This window comes from Amphibalanus amphitrite, unplaced genomic scaffold (assembly GCF_019059575.1).
Source record: "Amphibalanus amphitrite isolate SeventyFive unplaced genomic scaffold, NRLGWU_Aamphi_draft 001276F_arrow, whole genome shotgun sequence".
Lineage (NCBI taxonomy): Eukaryota > Metazoa > Arthropoda > Thecostraca > Balanomorpha > Balanidae > Amphibalanus > Amphibalanus amphitrite.
The window spans coordinates 37,131-57,874 of NW_024882769.1; the positions used below are offsets into that span (position 1 = coordinate 37,131).

General features: G+C 48.2%; 1 protein-coding gene and 1 long non-coding RNA gene across 3 annotated transcripts; one reads left to right on the plus strand and one right to left on the minus strand.

Annotated features, from left to right (window-relative positions):
* Positions 1–2,138: 2,138 nt before the first annotated feature.
* LOC122371753 (sulfotransferase 1A3-like) lies at positions 2,139–6,143 on the minus strand. Of its 2 annotated transcripts, XM_043348407.1 has the most exons (4): positions 6,034–6,143; positions 3,797–4,106; positions 3,059–3,347; positions 2,282–2,801 (listed from the first exon to the last, which is right to left on the minus strand). In XM_043348407.1, exons 2-4 carry the CDS (start codon positions 3,859–3,861, stop codon positions 2,367–2,369), a joined length of 789 nt encoding a protein of 262 aa, XP_043204342.1. In that variant the 5' UTR covers positions 3,862–4,106; positions 6,034–6,143; the 3' UTR covers positions 2,282–2,366. The 2 variants fall into 2 exon arrangements, with proteins under 2 accessions (XP_043204341.1, XP_043204342.1); XM_043348406.1 differs by lacking the exon at positions 6,034–6,143 and having other exon boundaries at positions 2,139–2,801; positions 3,797–4,261.
* Positions 6,144–13,291: 7,148 nt separating this feature from the next.
* On the plus strand, positions 13,292–16,624 carry LOC122371755. The gene is made up of 3 exons (XR_006254777.1): positions 13,292–13,789; positions 15,007–15,059; positions 16,261–16,624. It is a non-coding gene; the product is annotated as an uncharacterized LOC122371755 (long non-coding RNA).
* Positions 16,625–20,744: the final 4,120 nt, after the last annotated feature.

Here is a 20,744-nt window from a genome sequence, read left to right on the forward strand (position 1 = left end):
ATGTGATTTCTGCCTGATCAGTGAGCTGTATGTGAGATTGTGCATGAGATATGTGTGAGATTTAGAGTATTCCTCATGGCCCTGGGTTGACGATACGGATATATTTTCCAAGAGGGTAACTGAAAAACCGAGCGACTAAGGAACGAGTTTTTTCTTCTCCTGGAACACCTTTTCCTAGCTCTTTCTATATAGAGGTTTTTTCTTAATTTAGTAGAATACTATGCTCAGATGTATTCCTCTATGGAAAATCAGACTCAGAGTAGTTAGTTTGTTTACAATTCATAGCTTTCATACACAAACAACCTTCAAAAGATGGTTCGGTTATTGACGTACCATACTTTAACCCGCGCCCGGCTGGGGGTCCTGGATTTCCACGCCCTGCTGGGGGGGGGGTGTTTGAACACCCCCCCTTCTAACTCGGCTCCTGGGCCACGTAGCGATACGCGGAAGGCGGCGTTCGAAAGAGCGTCAAAAATAATGAGGAAATCACTTCGGTCAATTTTTTGGTCAGGTCAAAGGTCAGGTCACCAGAGGTCATTGAAGGCAAATTTTCGCCGATTTCCAGGTCGAATGTCGAAAATTTCCAAGAAGCCAACGCATAACTCGGGAACCAATAGAGCTACAGCGCCGCGGAAAAGCGCATTCGATAGCCCTATTAACGCCCTTTCTGAGTAATTTGCTTAGATTTGACCTAACGTCAACGGTTTTGCCTGCAGGGCCCAGGGGGCAAAAACTGCAAAAAAAGCCGATTTTTTCGGAAACAGTTTTTCTGCAATAACTTTTGACCCAAGCATTGTACGAGCTTACTTTTACCGGCATCGTGTTCCTCTCGTCAAGACGCATCGAACGAACTATAATTTGACCTTGAAAGGTCAACTTGAAAATTTGACCTCAGGTCAAGGTCATGACCTGACCGGAAAGGGTCATGTTGCATATCAGTCGATCCGTATCGTCGAGCTGAACACATCTAAGGCGTTTTCATCGCTCTAGCATGCCTCTATCAAAAGTTATTTGCGAAAAACTGTTAGATACCATTCGTGACCTAAGATGACCTCAGGGCATAAACAGGGGTCGCAGACACCATTTTCATGTTCAGTGTGTCTAAAACACTTGTAATTCAGTGTTTGGGAGTGTTTATAATGTCTTTCGTTCAAAACAGGCGCATTTCAATTTTCTCCCATTGACTTATAATGGTGAGGTCGCAAAATTGACCTGACCTTAGGTCATCGATATCAAAATTCTGAGATATACATTTTGTACATGCTAATGCTCTTAGCAATCGCTGAAAGTTTCAAAGCGATCGGTCACTCGATGTAACTATGACAGACATTGAAACTTTTTATGAGGTGAGGTCACTTCGAGTGACCTGGTGACCTGACCTTGAATGACCTTGGTCTGAAATTTTCACAACATGTGTAGAATTGATGTATGATAAGGTGTACCAAAAACGGCGGCGCTCCGCGCCGCCGTTTTTGAGATATTCGCGAAAAACCACAGGGGGGGGGGGTGTTCAAACACCCCCCCCTCAGCAGGGCGCGGGTTAACTAAAGATTTTTGTCTATGAACCCTCAAGACTTTATCTTTGCATCTCAGAAGGATGCAAAGACAGCTAATTCTTATCTTTACATCTCAGAGCAGTGCAAGATGGAAATATCCCTGCACTGTAGACCCAATGGCAAATAAACCTCTGCTAGAAAGATATGTAGGTATATCTTCCACTCTGAGTCATGAATCTTTAATCTTTTCATTCTACACATAATGCCTGGGCGAGGTATGTGTGAGCGGTGGGGTGGGCAAGCTCAATTTACTATGTGTTAGCTCAGAGTAACGGATGAGCTTTGTAAATGCTCTATGAGCTATAAGTACTGATGCATGATTTGGAAAATAACCCGTTATCTGTATTTAATAACTGCATTTAAAATGCTATCACAGTGAACGATATGCAAGATTGCGTCCAAATTTGGGACACCGCTAGCAACCAGTTAGAAGGGTGCTCTGCACAAGCCCGTTGGCAGTGCCCTCTCGTCCTTCGTGTTAAAGTAAAGTCTCTCATCTCTGTGCGTCGCCGGGACTGTGGGAGGGGGCACTCCTGGTTACCTGATCATGGGTAACGGACTATCTTAGAAAAAAATATAATATAAGTAGTTTAAAGTCAATGACAGAAATACATAGCTCAGTAGCTCCGAGGGCACCCGCGTCCCTGGTAAAAACCTAAAACATTTGTGCAGCTGGCACACCGTTCCTTCCATGTCACGCGTAAGACGTCCGTAGTATTGCAAACTATAGGTATGTGTATTGAGCTACACAAGAAATACATGTTTTCTTTTTCAAATACCGCATTGGTTATCAGCTTGAGGTGCCTTTGTCTAGTCCTGCTCCTCCAGCTCCTGGACGAAGGTCAGATCCGTTCCCTTGAGCTTCTCCGCCACCCATTTGTCGAACTTCTCATTCATTTCAGGAGTGAAGTAGTTCTTCCAGTCACCCGTCTTGCCCTTCCTGATGAAGTTGCCGCGATCTGTGTACATCAGACCAAGCGGCTTCAAGTGCTCGGCGTTCACCCACGGGTTGTTCTTGAAGTTGTCGAAGTGTAGATGCTCTGCCAGCATGTCCACCTGTTCGTCGGTGAAGTCCTTCCCCAGGAACTTGGCCACCTTGCGGATCTCCGTCTTCATGTCCTTCTTCATGTCCTCGTAGAAGAGGAAGCAGAGGTTGGGGTGGTGACGCAGGTTCCACGCCTCGATCATGTGCTCGATGTAGGGAGACTCCATCGTCAGATCTTTCATAAAGTAGTCCACGAAGAGCTGAAATGATCCAACAAGTCACTTGACAAGGTATCATCCATGACAAGGTTGAACAAAAACGTGACATAATCACCAGTAGTCGTTTGATCAAACTGGCCTGACACGCATAACCTGCACTTCAAGCGGATGATGCCTGTCAATCTTTTAAGCACATGCTATGATCATGAACTTTTGTGTTATTCAGACATTGGAAACGTTACCTAGATGGAACGTTACACAGATTGGCAGTCGTTACCAGCTTTCTGTAGTTCACTCACCTCGAAGTCTCCCAAAAAGTCGTGGAAGCGAATCAGCCTCATGTGATGGTAGAAAGAGACGCACAGGTCCTTGGGGTTCCTGGCCACGTAGACCACCTTGCAGACGTCCAACAGACGCGGGTTGTTGAGGGAGAACGGCAGGTGCGACTTGACGAACCGCGGGGAGGGTCGGTTTGGATCGCCCGCTATGCTTGGTGGACCTTCAGTGGCGCCATCTTCGGAAGCAGGTGGCGCTATCTTTTTCATCTGATCTTTGTCGAGGACACCAGTAATGTCGAGAAAACTCCATCTGAAAATTGTAAAAATACAATGCTCACATAACTGTAAAATTGCCATTCTCATGTGAATATAGATGTCCATGAAGTTAGCGTCAGCAAAAACAACGAATACAGCGTCGGATTCAGAATCGCTTCAAAAACTGTCATTAGGTCAATTAGGAGACGAGGAGCACGAATATGACATTTATTTTGCCCTAGCTCTCTTCCTTCGTCCCTTAATTGTCCCTTAAAGGACTGATCAAAAGTCAAAACGTGCCTCAAGGATTCGTCTGATCGCAAAAATAGTGGGCGCAATCGATTGCTCGGGTCAATATCTAGCCGCAGCCTCGGGTTCCATATTTGTGCAAATTATCTATTATTTTAAGTTATTTGATCATCAAATTATCCAAGATGTTATCAGATACCAAACGAAAAAAAAACTGAGTACGGACAATCAATTTTTACAAACAGTATGACATACCTGTCTGGGTTGAATGGCGTCTTGGCGCCCTCGTAGTCGAGATCGTTGGCGATCAGCCAGACCATCTCCTGGGTCCAGGTAGTTCCACACTTGGGAGGCGTCACCACCCACACTCACGTGGGTCCAGAGGATGGTTGTACATATCCTCCAGCTCCTGTTCAGTCACGGTCGCTGAAAATTTGAAGCCCCAGTGGTTGCATGAAACCAGGCCGTTTGGATTGCCGGCAAAATCCTTGGTAATCTTCTTTTGGACTTCATCCTCCAGCGGAATAATCTTGAATGGTAATGGTACCCTTTTCGCTGAATCCATCTGAAAAGTAAACGTGGAATTTTCCTGAGCAACATTCTGTTATCTATCTTTGTCGTGGGCATCTTCTTATAAGTGGGAGCTAGTCACGAGAATTATTTACCGACAATATCACACTTGTAGTCATTATACATATTGAGCTTCACAGAATGAAAATCGTCATGAAAATCGTCAGCAACATCAGTCGGCTGAAAATGCATTAACCGCGCCCTGATGAGGGGCCATTTTGTCCCCCCACCATGCGGTTTTCTTAAATAATAAAAACGGCGGCGTGCAGCGCCGCCAAATTTTCATTACCTTTTTAAACATGAATTTGACACCTTCACACTAAATTTCAAGTCATAGGTCACCTTAGATCAGGAGTTATTGAGTTCAAACTGATGTCATGTTCGAGCACAAATGAGCAACAAACATGAAATCTTGAAACGCTCGCAAAAGCTACAGGTAACAAATAATTACAAAGTTCTTTATGTGGTCGTGTAAAGAAACGACGGCGCTACAAATCTGCATTATGGGGTTTTCAAAGTTGTGTTATTTTGACCCCCAAAATAAAAAAAAAGTTTTTTTTTTTATAAAATAGGAAAAAATCCCAAAAGCATTTTCGAATTTCAAAACATGCGGATTAAGAAGGATAGTCCCTATCCTCTTCTATCTACCTACCTAATTATAGATCGATATCTCCTTTTTTGGCCTAGTTAGTAGTTATAGCGCAAAACTGTTCAAAATTGATGACGTCAAATTTTCCAACTCAATTCCTAGCAATTCTAGACCACGTAGTGCAAAATAAAGGCCACCATTAGACTCCCCGTGAGGAGCTGCAGCTAATGAATAGGTACTCATTTTATGCAAAAATACCAATTTTGAAATTTGACCTCATTTCACCTGACCTTGACATGGCATTCACCAGAACATGACCTTAACTGGCCCTTTAGGCTGCCTGCCCCACATATTCGCATTTGTCATGTAGTTAAAATGGACCATAAAACATGCATCACATGATATTTTCATGTTGTGACTCTCAGTGACATGACCTCTGTGACCTGACCTGGTATCAGTGACTCGAATAGCAAAATATGTGTTTGACGAACAATTCTTCATCAAATATTTTCAATGACATGCATTTTACTCGATTTTACAACACATTTCTTAAAATGCTTGTAAACAGTGAAAATTCGACATTTAATCTGACCTGTGACGTCATCGATTAGACCGAGGTCAATGAAAATGGGTCACAAGGTAGTTCCCCGTTGGGGCTATCCAACACCGTTTGCTGCTTGCCGCTATGTTGCGGCATGTTGTTGGCAAGCATGTTGCGGCAAGCAGCAAGCGGCGTGGTTCTTGACATATTGGGGGGGGAGGGGTCCGAATGGCCCCCCTCCCCATCAGGGGGCGTTGCTCGGCATACCCCATCAGGGCGCGGAATAAAATCGTCGAGCGAACCGAAACTGCAAGAGTTATTGGGGTTACGTAACACGCTGCACATAACATCATCAGACCATTCCTTTACACGCTCACAGACCACAGTCTCGCAAACTCGCAGCAGGTGCACTCACTCACTCACTCACTCACTCACCCACTCACTCACTCACCCACTCACTCACTCACTCACTCACTCACGGTTTAACAGTAGCTGCAGTGAGTTAGCAGTCGCACAACAGCTGCACTCAAGTGACAGTCTCACAACTCACAGCCACTATACACACTGAACTCGTAGCTCACAGTAGCTGCACTGAACCCACATTTTCACAGCAGCTTCACTCAGCTCACAGCTCACAGTAGCTGCACTGAACTCACATTTTCACAGCAGCTTCACACAGCTCACAGCTCACAGCAGCTAACTGAACTCACATTTTCACAGCAGTCTCACTCAGCTCACAGCTCACAGTAGCTGCACTGAACTCACAGTCTCACAGCAACTGACTGAACTCACATTTTCACAGCGGCTTCACTCAGTTCACAGCTCACGGCTGCAGCTCTCGTCCGCCCGTCGAGTCCGGCTGCTCATCAGTCAGTGCAGGGCCGCAGCGTGCAGGGATCTGATCAAACCCAGTGTACATCGAGCACGCCAAACCAGCGCTTCATGCACGCCTCCTGCTATATTAAGCACAAGGTCATATACACTGGCCGCTGCAAATCTACTTCATAGTTGGTGTAACCTATATTGGATATATGCAAGTGAAACTTCCTTAGTAGAGACTATACGCGGTGTGTTTGTAATGTTAGTCGTACTTTGGCCTGTGTCCGGTGCCGTGTCATCTGTTTATAAGATGTTTCAGTGCAGTGGACATTTCTCGTTATATTTAGTTCCAGCTTGACCTTCGAACGTTACAAACAGTCATCAAGACGGGCATCCAGGTCACAGGAGAGCGATCCTCGTTAGCGAAATATCCCGATGACTTCAAGTCGCCCAGTTGTAGTGTCCAACGTTGGCGCGCTCGGCCATCTGATTTTCAGCTATGATGTATGAGATCCGAAGTCGAACACAGCGCACAGGAATTGACAGGAAAGATAGGCAAGCAATGATAGGCACGTCTAAGGTGCAGACAAGTATGCGCCGACCATTGTACGAGACTGGTTTATTGGTAGCTGTCCTGACTAGAGATTGCAATCCCGGGATCGGGATCCCGGGATCCCGGCGGGATTTTAATCCCGATCCCGATCCCGAAATTCCGCCAATCCCGGGATCCCGAAAAGAATCAGTTTTGACCTTAAAAAGAATGCAGCCGCTGCACGAGTCTTGTTTACACTGTTTAATGTGCTGCGTGACATAAAGCAGATAAACTATTTAGCTGGCACCCCGTATTGGCCGTCCACAATCGACCCCGTTTGTAGCTCTCGGGTATCACCCACAGCGGTTAAGCCGCTTAAATACGTACGAAAAAAGGTCCCGAAAGCCAAAAAAAAAAATGCAGCATCAGCGCTGCAACATCTTTATCAGGATCACAGATCGTTCAGCGATTCTGACTTGCCCGTCCGTGGCCGGAACAAAGGAGGTCATCAAGACAGTCTTTGAGCTCGTGTCGCAGAAAGATGTCACAGATGTCACGCAAGTGACGGCAGAGCTCACTGATTCAGACGTTGAATACGGTAGAGTGGAGCTCTCCCAGTCAGTGATTCTGCTCTCAAATCGACTTTCGAGCAAATTCTGAGAGACATTAATGATGAAAGCGGAACCGGAAGGAGGTAAAGTGACCAAGCGACGTTTTGAAAACACTGTGAAATAGTAAGCTGCCAAAGTTGGCGTACACTGGTTGCGAGTTTTTAAGTAGACCAACATGGCAATGGCTTAAAACTGTCGCGGTAACTACGAGTGGCGTAGACGAAGAGTGAGTGAGGCGTGGATGTGCTGGAACCTGTCTAGTAAACGATCTGGTCGACGCACAGTTTTATGAAGGCCAATTGGGAATAAATGCTAATGCTAATCAAATCGAAACGTTTTATTCGCAAATTCAATCGTTTTTAATGCAAATGACATGGTCTAAGGATGGCTTTTGGTTGCCTCTTTGTTTGTGGTAAGCTTAAAGACGCAAAATATGCCAGTAGGAAATCACTCTTACGATATTTAGTGACAATGCCGGGATCCCGGGATCCCGGGATCCCGAAATAAAAACTTTCGGGATCCCGGGATTGGCAAAACGTTCCGGGATTGCAATGTCTAGTCCTGACCAAATCTTAGCAAGCACAATAATTACAATAGCCAATGTCATTCAACTGATTGTTTAGTTATTTTCTATCATTTGTGTTTTTAACCCGCGCCCCGTAGGGCTACCGGCGGACCCTACCACCCGTAGGGGGGGGGGCCGTTTCGGCCCCCCCCTAAGATCTCGGAAAGTTACCGGCCGATTTTCAAAATTCAAACGGCGTTTGATAGCCCTACCCGGGAACTACCTTGTGACCAAATTTCATTGACCTAGGTCAAACCGATGACGTCACAGGTCAGGTCAAAGGTCAGATTTTCACCATTCACAGGCAATTCAAGAAATGTGCTGTGAAATCGAGTAAATTGGTAATTTATTGAAAACCATCGATGGTATATTGTTCGTCAAACACATACTTTGCTATCTGAGGTCACTGATACCAGGTCAGGTCACAGCGAGGTCAGGTCACCGGGGGTCACAATATGAATGTGTCGTGTGATACATGTTTTATGGTCCATTTTACATGACAAATGCGATTATGTGGGTTAGGCAGCCTTTGGGGCCAGCCTAGGTCACGTTTTGGTGAAGGTCAGGTCAAGGTCAGGTCAAATTAGGTCAAATTTCAAAGTTGATATTTTTGCATCAAATGGGTATTCATTCGATGCAGCTCGTCACGGGGAGTCTAATGGTGGTCTTTGTTTTGCTCTACGAGTTCTAGAATTGCCAAAAATTGAGTTTGAAAATTTGACGTCATCAGTTTTGAACAGTTTTTTCGCTATAACTTGGCCAAAAAACGAGGTATCGATCTGAAATTTGGTATGTAGATAGAAGACGGTAGGTACTATCACATATATTCCGGTTTTTTTCGAAACTCAAAAAACTTTTTGGATTTTTTGGCTAATATGTCCAAAAAATGCTTTTTTGATTTTTGGGGATCAAAACTCAAAAATTTTAAAAATCCGAGAAAACAGTTTTGTAGCCCTGTTAATTCTTCACCTTTTATGTCTTGATCATTTTTCTGTATCTTCAAAGCTGTAGGCCTGACAGGTCTTCTCGCGAAGGTCTTTTTTCGGTCGAAAATGACAGAACATGACGTCACTCTGACGTCATTTGTGGCCAACCTATCACAGCCTCTGGAAAATTTTTTGATCACAATGTGTAAAATTGATGCCCGGAGGGGTCCTGAAAGTTTGGTGGCGATATCTCCAGCCGTTTAGGAGATATCGACCGAAAAGGACAGGGGGGGGGGGGCCGTTTCGGCCCCCCCCCCTACGGGGCGCGGGTTAACGATACCAACATACATTGCACTGTCATTGTTCAAAGATATGCCAAGATAAGATATGGATAAATATAGGGCGATCCAAACAAACTGTAAAGGCATCGGTAAATGCTGTTTGAAGCAACAATGAAAAAAGGATCGCTATCGGCGATCTTTGCTCGGGACGGTCCGCAGATTGCATGCGACTAGTTACAGATATAGAGTTGATAGGGAAGTGTTCAATGACCGGCGGCAGACTTTGTTCGATTGAGAGGCGGCTCCTATCGGGGCTTTGCCATCTCCGATTGACATTGCACAGATTAGGAGGTGTTTGCTGTGTAATCACGCCAGCCACTGCAGGGCGGGTCGACTACCGATAATTTTGCTCTGCAGACAGGTTTTCGACAATGCGGAATTTGACAGTAGGCAGAAAACTACGGTACTAAAAAAGAATTGCTTCTAATCGCTTCTAAACATTAAAAACTCCACAAGTTTTTTTTTTTTTTGCTAATTCATAACCCGCGCCGGGCCGGTGCTCTGAGATTCCGCGCCGGGCCGGGGGGGGGGGGGTGTCTGAACACCCCCCCTTCTAACTCGGCTCCTGGGCCACGTAGCGACACGCGGTAAGCGGCAATCGAAAGAACGTCCAAAATAAGGACGAAAACACTTCAGTCATTTTTTGGGTCAGGTCAAAGGTCAGGTCACCAGAGGTCACCAAAGGTCAAATGTCCACTATTTCAACATTTTGGAAACTGCCAACGGCTATCTCGGGAACCGATAGAGCTACAGCGCCGCGGAAAAGCGCATTCGATAGCCCTTTTACAGACCTTTCTGAGTAATGTTCTCAGATTTGACCTCAGGTCAACGGTTTAGCCTCCAGGGGGCAAAAACTCCAAAAATAGCCGTTTTTACGAAAAACGTTTTTTCGGCAATAACTTTTGACTCAAAAGAGTCATGACATTACTTTTGCCACCATCGTGTTCCTCTCGTCGAGACGCGTCGAATGAACTATAATTTGACCTTGAAAGGTCAACTTGAAAATTTGACCTCAGGTCAAGGTCATGACCTGACCGGAAAAGGTCATGTTGCATATCAGTCGATCCGCAACGTCGAGCCGAACACATCTAAGGCGTTTTCAGCGCTCTTGCACGTCTCTATCAGAAGTTATTAGCGAAAAACTGTTAGATTCTGTTCGTGACCTGAGATGACCTCGGGGACATAACGAGGGGTCACAGTTGCCATTTTCCGGTTCAGTGAGTCCATTTTACCTACATCTCGATGTTTGAGAGTGTCTAGAATAACGTTCGTGCAAAACAGACGCTTTTAAATTTTCTCCCATTGACTTATAATGGAGAAGTCGCAAAATTGACCTGACCTTAGGTCACCGATATCAAAATTCCGAGATATACATTTTATAGATAATGTTGCTCTAATCAATCGCTGAAAGTTTCAAGGCGATAGATCAATCGGTATAGCTATGACGAGCATTCTTATTTTTTCTGAGGTGAGGTCACTTGGCGTGACCTGGTGACCTGACCTAAGGTGACCTGGGTCTGAAATTTTCACAACATGTGCGGAAAAGATGCACAAACAGGTGTGCCAAAAACGGCGGCGCTCCGCGCCGCCGTTTTTGAGATATCTGCGAAAAACCGCAGGGGGGGGTGTTCAAACACCCCCCCCCGGCCCGGCGCGGGATAAGATTGGAGAAGAGAATCAGAGTTTTATACGCTGAGCAATTGTAGTTAATCCAGGCGCTGTCGTCCCTGTCTTCTGACCTACCACAAATATTTATATCTCCATGGCCACACCGCATGCCGTAAGTGAACTGTCATGGGTCAGTGGCACGTCGAAAGTAACCAGATCCACGCAGCCTCGGTATGCGTGTGGAAGGTTTCGGAACGCACGGACTAAATGTGTGTTTGTGGGAGGGGGTGCGGGGTTTGGAGGGGGAGTGGGACCTGTCAGCGACTGTTTGCCTATTCACAAAGGGGAGCATTCATTCTGGCCAGGGTTCATAATGTCCAGGGTACGCTATGCCCAGTGTCAAAATGGCCAGTGCCTTGAATGGGCCAGAGTTCATAATGTCCAGGGATTGCATGGTCCAAATGTGGCCAACTGGCTGCAGATAGGGTATATTCAAAGAGGCCAGGGTTCATAATGTCCAGGGCACGATGTGTCCAGTGTTCAAAATGGCCAGGGTTCATAATGTCCAGGGCACGATGTGTCCAGTATTCGAAATGGCCAGGGTTCATAATGTCCAGGGCACGATGTGTCCAGTGTTCAAAATGGCCAGTGCCTTGAATGGGCCAGAGTTCATAATGTCCAGGGATTACATAGTCACTGAAAGTGACGTCATTATGTAAAAAACACGGAATCAGCTCAATGCAAAGCAGTGCAGTGCCGAAGGCAATGCCTTAGGAGAGATTACAGGCAATAGTAAATCAAATATTTTTAGGTTAAGTGGTTATGTATCTGGCTTCAGGCCGAAGGCCTGAAGCCTGATGCATAACCACTTAACCTAAAAATATTTGATTTACTATTGCTTGCAATCTATTCATGCGAGAAACTATTTCCTTATCCCTGGTAGGCAAACATCATTACCTTAGGTTAGGTTAGGTTAGGTTAGGTTAGGTTAGGTTAGGTTAGGTTAGGTTAGGTTAGGTTAGGTTAGGTTAGGTTAGGTTAGGTTAGGTTAGGTTAGGTTAGGTTGGGTTAGGTTAGGTTAGGTTAGGTTAGGTTAGGTTAGGTTAGGTTAGGTTAGGTTAGGTTTGGTTGGGTTGGGTTGACTATGTAATCCCTGGACACTATGAACTCTGGCCCATTCAAGGCACTGGCCATTTTGAACACTGGACACATCGTGCCCTGGACATTATGAACCCTGGCCATTTCGAACACTGGACACATCGTGCCCTGGACATTATGAACCCTGGCCATTTTGAACACTGGACACATCGTGCCCTGGACATTATGAACCCTGGCCTCTTTGAATTTACCCTATCTGCAGCCAGTTGGCCACTTTTGGACCATGTAATCCCTGGACAATGTGAACACTGGCCAATTCAAGGCACTGGCCAATTCGAGCACTGGACACATTGTGCCCTGGACATTATGAACCCTGGCCTAAATAATACGCACCCATTCACAAAGTGAGAGGCCAGCTCAAGACGCCAGGGAATCAGAAGGGTTCAAGTGGGCGCACGTGCAGCAGCAGCGCGGAAAGGTAAGAGAAAGTGTCACGGTCTAGAGCAGTTGGCGAGTTGCTCTCAAAGATGTTTAATCTAATTTTGTCTGGCTTTCTAATGAGTATTGTTTATTTGCTATATTTACATATGCTTCTTTTTAAACAGCTTTTTTTGCTGAGCAAAAGGCAAGGTTCTGCTAAATGCATTTTGTTCGTTTCTTTTTTGTAAATTATGCTTTACCTACCTAAAATGTCACTGAAGGTAGCTCAGCGAAATTTTCTTAAATTTCAGATGAACAAACCCCAGCGGCAACCATTACCATTCAAGATCATTCCGCTAGAGGATGAAGTCCAAAAGAAGATTGCCAAGGATTTTGCCGGCAACCCAAACGGTCTGGTTTCATGCAACCACTGGGGCTTCAAATTTTCAGCGACCGTGACTGAACAGGAGCTGGAGGACCTTTACAACCATCCTCTGGACCCACGTGACGTGTGGGTGGTGACGCCTCCCAAGTGTGGAACTACCTGGACCCAAGGTATATAAAAACACTAGGTAACACCGAAAAATTCCTTCAACATGAAGGCAACGGGTTCAGGTCTTGACAACTAGTGCTAGCATGATTTGCAAGATACTTGCTACGTAACTACTTTACAGATTTTCCTAATACTTTGCTATTACTTATGTTTCGCGATTTAATAAAGACATATTTTTAGTTATCCTCATTAAAATTCGTTCTTGCCAAGAAATTTGTAATTTCACGGTATGACATCATGCCTTCAGGAAGCCTCGGATATCTCAGTATCTAGGCAGTGAACCTACTTAATTCTGATGTTTTTAGAAATGAAATTGATTTTTGCATTCTCTTGATATGAACTTTTTGGAAAACAACAGAAAAACATTAAATTATCGCTTTTCAAAGTGCCATTTTGTGCTTGATAAGAAGTGATGGCCCTTAGACAGAGCGTTCCTATAAAAAATCTAGAGTGAGCTGGCCTCTATAAAAATTAAAATTAGCACCAGTATTTAATTGTCTGTTAGATGTTAATTTTCATTAAGCTTAAGGTTCTACGGAAAAAGGCGAAATTCGCCCCTAAAGGCTTAAATGTCTGAATGAAAAAAGGCACTATGGTAAAGAGGTAGTTGAAAAATGGGAGGGAGCTGGCCTCTACAAGTTGTTGATTGAGATAGATTAGCGTATTGACTTTCGATTGATATACCTCATTAAGCATATGGTTTTACGGAAAATGGCTAAATTTGTCGAAAACTATCTCGTTTTTGTTATAAACCGTATATTAGAAATGGCGACGTGCGCCACTTCCGTCGCCGACGCCATTTGGACGCCATGTTGCCCGAGATTTGAGCGCTTGTACGCCTTGGCTTCTAAATTTCAAGATGAATATTGACGGCAGAAGACGGCGTTGTGCATATGGGGGGCACGCACTGATTTCAAGTGAGTCGGAAGTGCCAAAATTGAACAAGATTGGTTCCAAGTACGTTTCGAAGTCCGTCATTCAGGCCCTGGGAATGGGTGACCCTGGCAAGCTTGCTGGACGATACCTGTGTCATAAGTGTATTTCCTATGGCAGGTCGCAGATGAAAATTGTTCAGGTGAGATTACTTGACTGATGTGTTGGCTCATAGCTGGGCTCTCCATTGATGTTTGCAGTGTGAATTTACTCTTGTGCTGTGCAGATTCACAGGAATTTGTATCAGTCTGGGAGGTTTGGTCAATCAGTCATTTTTATCATATGCTATTTTTGTCACATGTGCTAAAAATGACAACGATTCTGCTATTTTTGGGAGCGATCCAGTCTGCAAAACGTGGCAGGGTTCGACAAGATCTGGTTGGGGCAGACACATGCTGCGTTCGGATGGGCGGTTTCGTTTTTTCATCGGGGATCAGGTACTCTCTTTGCAGACGTCACCCGAGCTGCCATATCTATGTCTCACTTGCGCAACAATTGTCTTTTCATGGTTAAATATATAACAAAACATATCTAACCTGACCTTACCTTACCTACAACCTACAACCTACCAACCTACAACCTAACCTACCAACCTACAACCTAACCTACCAACCTACCTAACTGGATATGGCAGCTCGGGTGATGTCTGCTAAGAGAATCCCAGGGAATATTCCTCAGACTGTTTGGGCAGGCTTCTACGGAGAGTGCGCAAAAACTGTAGCCACTAGGTATATCTCACTCTGCATTTTGGGTCCGCGCTACTTGGAGATACTCCTTAGTCCTTTCTAGCCTAACCAGTTACCAAATCAAATCAAATCAAACAAAACCAAACCAAACCAAACCAAACCTGACCTAATCAAACTCATAAATAAAGCTGGTCCTGTAGCTCAGTCGGTAGAGCGTTGGACTCCGCGAGGTGAGAGCTCGTGTCCCGGTATGACGGTCCGGGTTCGAAGCGCGACGGGCGCTCGATGTTTATGAGCCTCCTGGCGGGTATGGTTGCGGTTGGTGGCAGGCCGTAGCCAGGCGAAGTCAGTGAGGGGACCGGCCGTGCGCGGCTATGTGCGTAGTTAAACTTCTGACTCTAAATTCTGCCATGCACCAGGAATTGCACGATCGGAGGGTAGAGGGCAGAGCCATCGCAACGAGCTCTGCTTAGCGGTGGCTCTGTCCTTGAGAATCCTTCCATTCAAAAGGTTCGGACTAAATTTATAAAAAATAAATGTGCCTCCTTATAATCCTTATGATGGTTGCCGTCCGGCCAAATGATAACTATTACGTACCTAATAATTACCTAATACCTAATGATTACTTTGCTTTCTTTCAACATCAATTAATGACTATTTTGTTTTCTTCCAGGAGAGCCAGCGCCATTCCGGATCTGAAAATGCTCTGCATGTCAGCATTGTCTGGTGAGGATTACCAGCAACTGATAAGCACTTGGTAGTGCTGCCAATGTTTGCCATTGATAGTGTTTATATCATAGAGCTTTGCCTTTCACTGTCAATTGTTGATTTCTTTATTTGGGACACATTTCTATGCTTTGCCATCTGATCTTTTTGGCCCCCCTTTCAGACATACTATGCTACCCAGTAGGTACCCTTATGGAATGGTTATGTATCTTACCCAGTCACTAGTCAGTAAGGTCCTTTCCACATATCTGGAAGTAATCTAAATCCTTTCACTTCTGCACATGCAGGGGTCACCCTGTTGCTCACTTGTTTTACAGCCCTATCCTGATTTGCCATCTTTTTGGCCACCTTTCAGACATACTATGCTACCCAGTACCCTAATGAAAGTGTGGTCAAAAATATTGCAAATCAGGATAGGGCTGTAAACAAACGAGCGACAGGCTGACCCCTGCAGAGTCCTTGTTGGAAGCTGGAACTAACTGAACTCAATTAGTACAAGACATGGAAGACATCAAATAAATAACAAATGAGTATGAAATGTATTTCATTATCCATTGATATTTATTTAGACAACTTAATAAATGACGTTGAATGAAAGAATTATGACATTTCATACTCACTCGTTATTTATTTCGAGACCTTCACCTTTGACATCTTTGTTAAAGGGACCCTCCCACCTTAACATTAGATTTGAGTTGAGATAGCCAAAATGGGGTCCCTGGCTCACAATTACTGGTTTGAGCACTCACAACATCGAGAAATGCCTCAAATCGAAAATATCTAATTTCAAAGTTGCAGCACTTTGGATTCAGAGGGGCTAATGCATTTGATACCCCTCTGAATGTGTGACGTCAGCGCGCAGATCTAACGATTTTTAAATGTTTTGACTAAAACGTTTGATAGCATGCGGTGGTATATGCTGCTTTGCGCGCAGCAAGTGCCGCACTTTCAGCTGCCAAACTATTGCTTCCAAATAAAGTCGCTAGGAACAGCGGAGATCCCAAAAAGTAAACAAAAGTAAAAGTCTAATATCTTGAAAACCGGTGAATATTTTTCAGTGAAATTTGGTAGATATTCTTTTTCGCTTTTTCTGAACCGAGCGACATCACTGTCATGCCAATTCATTAACTTTTTTGAAGGTGGGAGGGTAATTTTGTGTACATTTGCAAATATGTTTTAATCCATTTTCCTCCTTTCACAGGAGATTGCAATATCCTAATCAATCACTACCCTTTAATGACCAACGGGTATATGCTCAGCACATCATCATATCACCGTTCCACACACCATCACATTACAAACATCATCACGCACCAATTAGTAAGCGTTTCTGCTCTGAAATGGGTACATTTCAATGCTGTTCACAACCATTAAATCACATGTTCAATCCACTCCTGTTCGTCTCCTCAGTCACCCGGAGACCTTGACCTACTCCTGGTCCTCTACGCCCGCCAGCGCCGCTTCGTCTGCGGTGCCGACCAGCGCCGCTTCGTCTGCGGCCCCCGCCAGCGCCGCTTCGTCTGCGGCCCCCGCCAGCGCCGCTTCGTCTGCGGTGCCGACCAGCGCCGCTTCGTCTGCGGTGCCGACCAGCGCCGCTTCGTCTGCGGCCCCCGCCAGCGCCGCTTCGTCTGCGGTGCCGACCAGCGCCGCTTCGTCTGCGGCCCCCGCCAGCGCCGCTTCGTCTGCGGTCCCCGCCAGCGCCGCTTCGTCTGCGGTGCCGACCAGCGCCGCTTCGTCTGCGGTGCCGACCAGCGCCGCTTCGTCTGCGGTGCCGACCAGCGCCGCTTCGTCTGCGGCCCCCGCCAGCGCCGCTTCGTCTGCGGTCCCCGCCAGCGCCGCTTCGTCTGCGGTGCCGACCAGCGCCGCTTCGTCTGCGGTCCCCGCCAGCGCCGCTTCGTCTGCGGTGCCGACCAGCGCCCTTCTGCATGGTACCTCGCCTGATGTAGCCACGCAGGGCGGAGAGTGGAGGTGAGCTATTACTGATTAGTTTTGTCCAGGTGAATTCAGAAATATCATGTTCATGCCACATCATCAGAGTCGCCTCACCAATCAACATAATATTTTCAGGGATGAGGGTCCAGGGGACCCATTTGTATTTGTTCTCACTTCTCACCTTGTTTCTTTGTTGAATCTGTATCCCTTAGTCTCTTTACAAACCAAACTATGTACTTTTTCATGGATAGAATTGCTATATGCCATGGGATGTACAAAAATGCAACTTTGTGCCTAGCTCTAGGCTAATAAGAAGTGTATTTCATTAAAATATCATGTTTTGTTTGTATGTTGAATGGTTTGCATATGAAGATAATTTCCAGCGGCTGCTAATATGTTATGCAGCCCTCTCCTTTAAGTGACCATCCCACCTTAGCATTAGTTTTCAGTTGAGATAGCAAGATTGGGGTCCCTGGCGTGCAATTACCGGTTTGGGTACTCACAACATCGAAAAATGCTTCAAATCGAAAATATTTGATCTCAAAGTTGCAGCACTTGGATTCAGAAGGGCTAATGTTTTTGAATGTCCCCCTCTGAATGTGTGACGTCAGCGCAGATCTGACGATTTTAAAATATTTTACTAAAACGTTTGGTAACACCTGGTGATATATGCTGCATTGCGCGCAACATCTGCCGCACTTTAAGCATGCCAAATTAGGTATTGCTTCCAAATGACGTCGTAGGAACAGCGGAGGTCCCAAAAAGTAAAAAGTAATACAGCAGCTGGTCACAGCTGGACCAGTGGCGTGTGTTACATACACGCGCTTAGACAATGTGTACACCCTTCCTAAATCTGGTTGGTTTCTTTTCAGGGGATTGTGTTTATCTATTGGTCATCATGCATCAGCAGTGTGCGTCCATCTTGTGCTCCACTGACCTAGGCGCAGTTCCATGCTGTTCATTGCCATGCAGTCCCATGTTCAATCCACTCCTGTTCGTCTCCTCAGTCACCCGGAGACCTTGGCCTACTCCTGGTCCTCTACGCCCGCCAGCGCCTCTTCGTCTGCGGCCCCCGCCAGCGCCGCTTCGTCTGCGGTCCCCGCCAGCGCCGCTTTGTCTGCGGTGCCGACCAGCGCCCTTCTGCATGGCACCTCGCCTGATGTAGCCACGCAGGGCGGAGAGTGGAGGTGAGCTATTACTGATTAGTTTTGACCCGGTAATGGTAAAAATTAGATTAGAAATTAGATTACCTCAGTCTGATAAACTATGTTTTGTTTCACTTCTTTGATTTCACTGGGTGACCCGGTAATGGTAAAAAACAATAAATATTAGACCTGTTGTCACAGTGGTTAAGTTATACCCCGCACCTTTAATGCCCACCTAATCGAGTCTTTTTTTAGGTATTTTACCAACCACTGTTTCTATTTCAGTTGAGAGGCATGGGTGCGGCGAACACCAACCCCACGGCAGTGGAGGCCAAGAACCGCCTCCGCCTGCTCCTCATAGGAGCTGCGCCGACAGTGGCCGCCGCAACCCACGATGACCCGCGCGAGTCCGGGGCCTCAGTACTGCTGGAGGAGAAGGAGCCGACTTACCTGAGCGCCACGACGCTGGACCTGGACCACGAGCCGCCAGTGGAGCCAGAGGTGCCGGACGCGGACGTCACCGCGGTGGAGAACCTGGTGACCGCCCGCCAGCCGTGTCCGGGACCCGCAGCCAGCGCCGGCGCCGCCCCGCCACCTGCAAGCCTTCCCTCTGGAGCAACCGGTGTCGCCAGTCTCTCCAGGCAGGCGCTGGCGTACGTCGCGGGGTACGTGGCCGCTAAGTGCGCCACAGTGGACAGCACGCTCGGCAAGATCACGTCCGATGCCAGCGAGGTACCCCGTGACGAGCGCTACGCCTGGATTGACACCCTCAGCCGCGGCGGCCTCACGGTGCCCAGCGCGCGGTGGCTCGATGAGGTTGAGCAGCTGGAGGTGCTGTTCACCACGATGCACGGAGGAGATGTCGACCGCGGCCCCGGCGTCGTTAGGCGACTTGCCGAGGCTGCTGCGCTGAAGATCCCGCAGCTGCATCCATACGTACTGAGGAAGTACGCTATGACTAGGACGCAGCTGCGGGTACGTGAGATCCGGCGCCTCATCGGCGACAGAGAACGTCTCCGAAAGGAGCAGCCTACCTGCAGCCGGGAGGCCAAGCGTGCGCGCCTGTACGTGCATCCTGGTGATTAGACTTCAGCGTGGCCCTGCTTTGTGTGCCGCGCCGGCTGTGGCGGAAGCCGGCGGCGGCGTGCCACAAGACTTTAGCGTGGCCTCGCTTTGTGTGCTGCGCTGGCTGTGGCGGGAGCCGGCGGCGGCGTGCCGCAAGACTTCAGCGTGGCCTCGCTTTGTGTGCTGCGCCGCTGCGCTGACTGTGGCAGGAGCCGGCGGCGGCGTGCCGCAAGACTTTAGCGTGGTCTCGCTTTGTGTGCTGCGCCGCTGTGCTGGCTGTGGCAGGAGCCGGCGGCGGCGTGCCGCAAGACTTTAGCGTGGCCTCGCTTTGTGTGCTGCGCCGCTGCGCTGGCTGTGGCGGGAGCCGGCGACGGCGTGCCACAAGACTTTAGCGTGGCCTCGCTTTGTGTGCTGCGCCGCTGTGCTGGCTGTGGCAGGAGCCGGCGGCGGCGTGCCGCAAGACTTTAGCGTGGCCTCGCTTTGTGTGCTGCGCCGCTGCGCTGACTGTGGCGGGAGCCGGCGGCGCCGTGCCGCAAGACTTTAGCGTGGCCTCGCTTTGTGTGCTGCGCCGCTGTGCTGGCTGTGGCGGGAGCCGGCGGCGGCGTGCCGCAAGACTTTAGCGTGGCCTCGCTTTGTGTGCTGCGCCGCTGCGCTGACTGTGGCGGGAGCCGGCGGCGGCGTGCCGCAAGACTTAAGCGTGGCCTCGCTTTGTGTGCTGCGCCGCTGTGCTGGCTGTGGCAGGAGCCGGCGGCGGCGTGCCGCAAGACTTTAGCGTGGCCTCGCTTTGTGTGCTGCGCCGCTGCGCTGACTGTGGCGGGAGCCGGCGGCGCCGTGCCGCAAGACTTTAGCGTGGCCTCGCTTTGTGTGCTGCGCCGCTGTGCTGGCTGTGGCGGGAGCCGGCGGTGGCGTGCCGCAAGACTTTAGCGTGGCCCTGCTTTGTGTGCTGCGCCGCTGTGCTGGCTGTGGTTGGAGCCGGCGGCGGCGTGCCGCAAGACTTTAGCGTGGCCTCGCTTTGTGTGCTGCGCCGCTGCGCTGACTGTGGCGGGAGCCGGCGGCGCCGTGCCGCAAGACTTTAGCGTGGCCTCGCTTTGTGTGCTGCGCCGCTGCGCTGACTGTGGCGGGAGCCGGCGGCGCCGTGCCGCAAGACTTTAGTGTGGCCTCGCTTTGTGTGCTGCGCCGCTGTGCTGGCTGTGGCGGGAGCCGGCGGTGGCGTGCCGCAAGACTTTAGCGTGGCCTCGCTTTGTGTGCTGCGCCGCTGTGCTGGCTGTGGCAGGAGCCGGCGGCGGCGTGCCGCAAGACTTTAGCGTGGCCTCGCTTTGTGTGCTGCGCCGCTGCGCTGACTGTGGCGGGAGCCGGCGGCGCCGTGCCGCAAGACTTTAGCGTGGCCTCGCTTTGTGTGCTGCGCCGCTGTGCTGGCTGTGGCGGGAGCCGGCGGTGGCGTGCCGCAAGACTTTAGCGTGGCCTCGCTTTGTGTGCTGCGCCGCTGCGCTGGCTGTGGCGGGAGCCGGCGGCGGCGTGCCGCAAGACTTAAGCGTGGCCTCGC

Coding starts and splice junctions, on each gene's coding strand:
- LOC122371753 (XM_043348406.1), bottom strand. CDS start 3,861: ATGGTCTGGCTGATCGCCAACGATCTCGACTACGAGGGCGCCAAGACG. Junction 3,348..3,796: donor ACGCCATTCAACCCAGACAG/GTATGTCATACT, acceptor TACAATTTTCAG/ATGGAGTTTTCTCGACATTA. Junction 2,802..3,058: donor ACTTTTTGGGAGACTTCGAG/GTGAGTGAACTA, acceptor GGATCATTTCAG/CTCTTCGTGGACTACTTTAT.